Source organism: Capsella rubella, unplaced genomic scaffold (genome assembly GCF_000375325.1).
Source record: "Capsella rubella cultivar Monte Gargano unplaced genomic scaffold, Caprub1_0 scaffold_132, whole genome shotgun sequence".
NCBI classification, from domain to species: Eukaryota; Viridiplantae; Streptophyta; class Magnoliopsida; order Brassicales; family Brassicaceae; genus Capsella; species Capsella rubella.
In genome coordinates this window covers 952-8,323 of record NW_006238796.1, presented here as the reverse complement: position 1 = coordinate 8,323, position 7,372 = coordinate 952, and the positions used below count along the sequence as shown (strand labels likewise).

At 39.6% G+C, this 7,372-nt stretch overlaps 1 protein-coding gene across 1 annotated transcript; it reads left to right on the top strand.

Annotated features, from left to right (window-relative positions):
• The first annotated feature begins 243 nt into the window (after positions 1-243).
• On the top strand, positions 244-2,063 carry LOC17874295 (putative pectinesterase 14). The gene is made up of 4 exons (XM_006279104.1): positions 244-473; positions 573-744; positions 1,375-1,581; positions 1,680-2,063. Exons 1-4 carry the CDS (start codon positions 244-246, stop codon positions 2,061-2,063), a joined length of 993 nt encoding a protein of 330 aa, XP_006279166.1.
• The last annotated feature ends 5,309 nt before the right edge of the window (positions 2,064-7,372 follow it).

Sequence of the window (7,372 nt, the reverse complement as noted above, 5' to 3'; positions counted from 1 at the left end):
ACGTAAAAAAAATTAAAATAAAAACATATTGATGGAATCTTTAGTTGTGATGACAGTGCAAAATATCAAATGAAAATTGGGATATATATTAATTCAACATCATCATCATCTTCCCCAAGTAGAAGAAGCTTTCTCCTCTTAACTGTTTTACCGCATTTCATCTTCCCCAACTCTAAAAACAAAAAGCTTTGAACTCTTCAAAAAAATTTCTACATTTCATCTTCTTCATTTCCTATGTCTACCATGCTTTTCCTTATTGTCTTTCTCTCCATCATCGCTCCTACTCAGCTAGATCGTACCCCAAAATGTGATGCTGAATTCTTAAACTTTCCAACCAAAGGATACACCTTGGTCTACAAGGTCTCCTCCCTTCATGGCTGTGGTAGGTTCACAAGGATCCAAAATGCCATTGATGCATCTCTTGGTTCAACTCTCACCAAGCAACTCATCTTAATTGATCATGGAATCTATAGGTTAGTCCTTCACTCTAATCTCTTCTTCTTTTTTGCTTACTTTATAACATTTACATGTGGTGTCTAATTTTATTGTCTAATTTAATTTTATTTTGTTAGGGAGAGGGTTATTGTTCCTAAGAACAAGAAGAACCTTGTGATGCAAGGTATGGGGCTCTCAAGGACATCCATTGAATGGAACAACACAGCCTCTTCATCCAATGGAACCTATGAAAGTTTCTCGGTTGCTCTCTATGGAGATCTCTTCACGGCCAAAAACATAAGCTTCAAGGTAAGAGTGATTCTCTTGTTTTTAAATATTATTTTTGAGTATAATTTACTTACTTCATTGGGAATTTGAGATCAATTTCTTTGTAGATAGTTAAGGATCTAGTTATAAGAAAATCCTCTGTTTTATTGTCTCTAATGATTGTCTCTCTCTCTCGCTCTTACATAAAGTTTGAGATGTTTTTGTCCTCTGTTTTATGGTGTCTAATGAATTTCTTACAATCTACTTCATTGGGAATTTTCGTTAAGCTGTCATCTTAACAACATAGAAAAAACTTTTGCTTGGAACTAAGAGAATGGGAAGATAATTATTGTTTGAATGTATTTTCCTCTGTTTTGTGTGGATTTGTATGAGATTTTTCTGCTTTTGTAGATACTTAAGTATCTAGTTAAAAATTTCCTCTGTTTTATGATTTCTAATGATTGTCTCTCGCTCTTACATAAAGTTTGAAATGTTTTTTCCTCTGTTTTATGGGTTCTAATGAATTCTTACTTCCTTGGTGGATAGTTTAGATTTAATGATGTATCTAATAAAATTGTGCCTATGTTTTATGCTACCAAATGAATTTGCTTTCTCGGTATGGTTTCTAATAAAATTTTCGCAACTTAACGTTTTGTCGTTTTCATGGATAAGAACACTTCTCCCGCACCCAACCCCGGAGCAGTCCGAGAACAAGCGGTGGCACTAAAGGTTGTAGGAGACAAAACCGCCTTCTATGGCTGTGGGTTTTTTGGGAACCAAGACACCCTTTTAGACCAAGAAGGAAGACACTACTTCAAAGATTGCTTCATTGAAGGATCCATTGATTTTATATTTGGCAATGGGAGATCCTTATATGAGGTAGGATAAAAGATACAGCAATTTCATTATTAACCTCTTCATATAGTTTTCTTACATGTAATTAACAATCCGAAACCATATACTTTTCACCTTTTCAGGATTGCATTATTCATTCCGTAGCAAAGGAAAATACAGTTGGGTGTATCACGGCAAACGGAAAGGACACGTTAAGAGAGCGAACCGGGTTTTCCTTTGTGAACTGCAAGATTGGAGGAAGCGCGAAGGTGTGGCTTGGACGTGCATGGAGACCTTATGCCCGTGTTGTTTTTTCCAAGACCTACATGTCTCAAGTTGTGTCGTATGAAGGGTGGAATGACATGAAAGATCACAAGACCCAAAAGACGGTTTACTTCGGAGAACATCGGTGCTACGGACCGGGAGCCAATCATAGTGGAAGAGTTCCCTATGCGCAGCAACTAACCGATGTGGAAGCGGCTCCTTTCACCAACATCTCCTTCATCGATGGTGAGGAGTGGCTTTAGCCTTTAGAGCTTACCTTATGCCTTGTTTATGCAAGTAGTCTATTAAGACTAACTTCTTATGTAAGACCAGCTTCTTTTTTTTTTTTATCTTAAGTCATTAAGAATCCTCTGTTTGTTGGCTTTTAGTTTTTCTTGATTAATTTTGAATGAACTGAACCCAAAGAATAGAGTGGCAACCTAGTAATTCAATCCAATCTATTCAACATACTTTGACACATTAACCATAGACATCCATGGTAAATGTCTTTATGGTAAATATGGTTTGGTTTCTTTCTCCCCAAGAAAAAGCTTCAACCTGTTTTCTCATTTTATGTCATTCTAGAATTGTATACTACCAAATTCTAAACTATCTCTAAGAATCTTCCTAACAATATATTTGGGAAATTCGGACCCAACTGAAAATGCTCATTAGAACCAGGGGACAATGACTCTACGTTCACCTCATTTAGGCATTGTGGCCTTGTCCATTGTAAACACTTTATAACCATCACTTTCTCCATTTTCTTACAGTGGTCGAGTATATATATATATTGAAGAATAAAAGTCTAGTTAGTTGGTTTTGACTAAGTTTCAATTTGAATAAGTCGTTGTCCTGGTTTGTAGGACACGAACTTGAGTTTGTTTAATTTGAGTTAGTTTCGGAGCTCTCTGTTGTAAGGTCTATATAGGACCAGTTTGTTTCTGAAATAATTACAGATCTCTTTCAGTTCACAAAGTTCTCTGATTTCTTCTTTAACAAGTGGTATCAGAGCTTGTAGCGATCTTGAGGAGAGAGAAAAAAACACACACACACAACGAAGATGAGTGAGAAGGATGCACTAATCGTACCAAAGTTTGATGGAGACTATGAGCACTGGGCGATGCTCATGGAAAATCTAATCAGATCCAAGGAGTGGTGGGATCTGATTGAGACTGGGATTCCACGACAGGAGAGAAACGTGATCCTCACCGGACCACAGAGAACGGAGATAGCGGAGAAAACCACCACGGATCACAAAGTGAAGAATTACTTATTTGCTTCCATAGACAAGACGATTCTCAAAACGATTATGAAGAAGGAGACGTCAAAGGATCTGTGGGAGTCGATGAGAAGGAAGTATCAAGGCAATGATAGGGTTCAAAGTGCGCAATTGCAGAGGCTGCGCAGAGAATTTGAGATTCTCGAGATGAAGATCGGAGAGACAATTAATGGGTATTTCTCAAGAGTAATGGAGGTTGCCAACAATATGAGAAATCTAGGAGAAGATATGCCAGATTCCAAGGTGGTGGAAAAGATTCTGAGAACTCTGGTGGAGAAGTTCACATACGTTGTATGTGCCATAGAGGAGTCAAAGGACATCAAAATGATGACAGTAGATGGACTGCAAAGCTCATTGATGGTGCACGAGCAGAATCTAAGCAGGCATAAAGGAGAAGAACATGCTCTGAAGGTGGAGGGTCAATGGAGGCCTAACAATGGCAGAGGCAGGGGAGGATCTTCAAACCGAGGTCGAGGAGGGTATCAAGGAAGAGGACGAGGAAACTCTTCAAAGGAGATGGTGGAGTGTTATAAATGTCACAAAATGGGACATTACAAATCTGAGTGTCCAGAATGGGACAAAGAAGCCAATTATGCAGAGATGGAAGAAGACATGGTTCTAATGTCACATGTTGACATGACCCAAGGAGAAGAGGAACATGTCTGGTTTCTTGATTCTGGCTGCAGCAATCACATGTTTGGTACAAAGGAATGGTTCACTGAGTTTGACAGTAACTTTCGGCAAAATGTTAAACTTGGCGATGATAGGAGAATGATGGTGGAAGGCAAAGGAAGCTTACGTTTGGAGATCAATGGAACCATCAGAGTAATTACGTCTGTCTACTTTGTGCCTGGTTTAAGAAACAATCTTTTGAGCGTGGGCCAACTGCAGCAAAAAAGGGCTTCGGGTAATCATTGAAGATGATGTGTGCGAGATCTGGCACAAGCATCAACAGAAGATGGTGATGTCCTCAACCATGACAAAGAACAGGATGTTCATTGTCCAAGCTGTAGTGAGAAAGACGAGAGAAGTGGAAGAAGGTCAATGTTTACAAGTGACAGAAAAAGCAGAACAGTTGTGGCATAGAAGGTTTGGTCATCTTAACTACAGAGGTTTGAAGACACTAGCTGAGAAGAAGATGGTTAATGGGCTGCCAATAGAAAGCTTAGAAGAAGCTGAAGCTACATGCGAGGTCTGTTTAAAGGGAAAGCAAAATCGTGACAGTATCCCAAAGAAAGGTGTATGGAGAGCATCACGAGCACTGCAATTGGTTCACAGTGACATATGTGGGCCTATTTCTCCAACGTCAGAAAGTGGGAAGAGGTACATTATCAACTTTATTGATGATTTTAGCAGAAAATGTTGGACATATCTTTTGTCAGAAAAATCAGAAGCACTACAGATTTTTAAGGAATTCAAAGTAGGAGCAGAAAGGGAGTTGGGGCAAGCCTTGGTATGTCTAAGAACAGACAGAGGAGGAGAGTTCAATTCAAAGGCATTTGAAGACTATTGTAAGGAGAGTGGAATCAAGCGCCAACTCACAGCTGCATACACACCACAACAAAATGGCGTAGCTGAGAGAAAAAATAGAAGTGTCATGAACATGACAAGGTGTATGTTGCTGGAAATGTCAGTACCTAGAAGTTTCTGGGCAGAGGCTGTTCAATATGCGGTCCACATTCTGAATAGAAGCCCGTCTGCTGCTTTAGGCGACATCACACCTGAAGAAAAGTGGAGCCAACACAAACCGTCAGTGGAGCATTTAAAAATCTTTGGTTGTCTTGCGTTTGCGTTGGTGCCGTACGAAAGAAGAATCAAGCTAGATGAGAAGAGTGTCAAGTGTGTGATGTTCGGGCTAAGCAAAGAATCAAAGGCATATCGCCTGTATAACCCTGTGACGAAGAAGATTGTGATCAGCAGGGATGTTCACTTTGATGAAACCAGAGGCTGGGAGTGGAATAATGAGCTGGAGAGTAATGAGCTAGCATGGAATGAGATGGTGACAGAAACAGAAAGATAAGTGAATACGGGAGCAGAAAATGAGAATGAAGCGGAGGAGCCAAACACCCCTGAAAATAATGAAGAAGAAGAACGTGGAGAAGAAGAAGAAACACAGCAGATCAGCCCCAATCACGTACCTGCACCTGAAGGAAAAAGAAACAGACAAGCGCCTGTGTGGATGAAAGACTACTATGTTGCAGGAAATTCAGGAAATGCAGGTTTTGTGATCTCAGAAACAGAAAAAGGTGAAGAAATTATGGCCATGTTTATTGCCTCTGATGATCCGGATCGTTTTGAAGATGCAGTGCAACAAGATGTGTGGAGAAAAGCCATGGAAGCTGAAATCAAATCAATTGAAGAAAACAACACTTGGGAGCTTATGGATCTGCCAGTGGGAGCCAAAGTGATTGGAGTTAAGTGGGTGTATAAAACAAAGTTCAATGAGAAAGGGGAGGTAGATAAATTCAAGGCAAGACTGGTGGCTAAAGGATATCACCAAAGGCATGGAGTGGATTTCTATGAAGTTTTTGCACCAGTGGCAAGATGGGATACAATCAGATCAATTTTGGCGTTGGCTGCAAAAAATAATTGGATTGTATTCCAGCTGGATGTTAAAAGCGCTTTTCTACATGGAGAATTGCATGAAGATGTTTATGTGGAGCAGCCTAAGGGTTTTGTAGTTGAAGATGAATCCAACAAAGTTTACAAGTTGCAAAAGGCGTTGTACGGGCTTAAACAGGCACCAAGAGCCTGGTACAGTCGTATTGAGGGTTATTTCCTAAAGGAAAAGTTTGAAAAAGCTTATTGTGAGCACACGTTGTTTGTGAAGAAGGTAGAAAACGACATTCTCATCGTAAGCTTGTATGTGGATGATCTTATATACACAGGAAACTCCATCTCAATGGTAGAAGAGTTCAAGAGGTCAATGATGATGGAGTTCTCAATGACAGACCTTGGGAAGATGAAGTACTTTTTGGGAGTGGAAGTTATTCAGGATGACAGAGGTATTTTCATCAGTCAACAAAAGTATGCTGAAGAACTCTTGGAGAAATATGGGATGGAGAGCTGCAATGCTGTGAAGAATCCAATTGTGCCTGGTCAGAAGCTGTCAAAAGTGGGAGTTGGAGAAGCTACTGAAGCTGTTGATCCCACAACTTTCAAACAACTTGTGGGAAGTCTGAGGTATTTGACTGCATCTAGACCAGATTTGATTTATTCTGTTAATTTGGTCAGTCGGTACATGGAGAATCCCAAAGAACAACATATGTTAGCTGCAAAGAGGATTCTAAGGTACGTACGTGGAACCGTTGAATTTGGTATACGGTACAAGAGAGGAGAAGAACAGAAGCTGGTTGGTTTTGTGGATAGTGATTATGCAGGAGATATTGATGATCGCAAAAGTACTTCTGGATATGTGTTTATGCTTGATGGAGGAGCTGTTTCGTGGGCATCAAAAAAACAACCTATAGTGACTTTGTCTACAACTGAAGCTGAGTTTGTTGGAGCAGCTTATGGGGCTTGTCAGGCAGTTTGGCTGAGAAACATACTTGAAGAAATCGGGTCTGCTCAAGGAGATGGTACGGTTCTGTTCTGTGATAATAGCTCCACTATCAAACTGTCAAAGAATCCTGTGTTGCATGGAAGGAGCAAGCACATTCATGTGAGATTTCACTTCTTGCGTGAATTGGTGAATGATGGAGTTATTATGTTGGACTATTGTTCGACTCAAGATCAGGTATCTGATATCATGACTAAAGCTGTTAAACTTGAGACATTTGAGAAACAGAGGGGAAGAATGGGAGTGTGCTGCGTGGAAGATTAAACTGGAAGGAGTCGTTTCAGTTTAGGGGAAGAATTGAAGAATAAAAGTCTAGTTAGTTGGTTTTGACTAAGTTTCAATTTGAATAAGTCGTTGTCCTGGTTTGTAGGACACGAACTTGAGTTTGTTTAATTTGAGTTAGTTTCGGAGCTCTCTGTTGTAAGGTCTATATAGGACCAGTTTGTTTCTGAAATAATTACAGATCTCTTTCAGTTCACAAAGTTCTCTGATTTCTTCTTTAACATATATAATAGATAGAAACAGTCGGCTCTTGCAATTCAGGTTCAGATAACTTCGTTTTGTTATTAATACAATTCTCAAACGTAAGGATTACCAAACCAAAAGAAACACGCCAACATGAAAACTTGGTTTTCGTCATCACATTTTTCACAGCCAAAATAAACACATAAATGAGTAAATTACTATTATTCGAAGGGCCATACGTGCGGTTCAACTCAAAAAGTCTTACA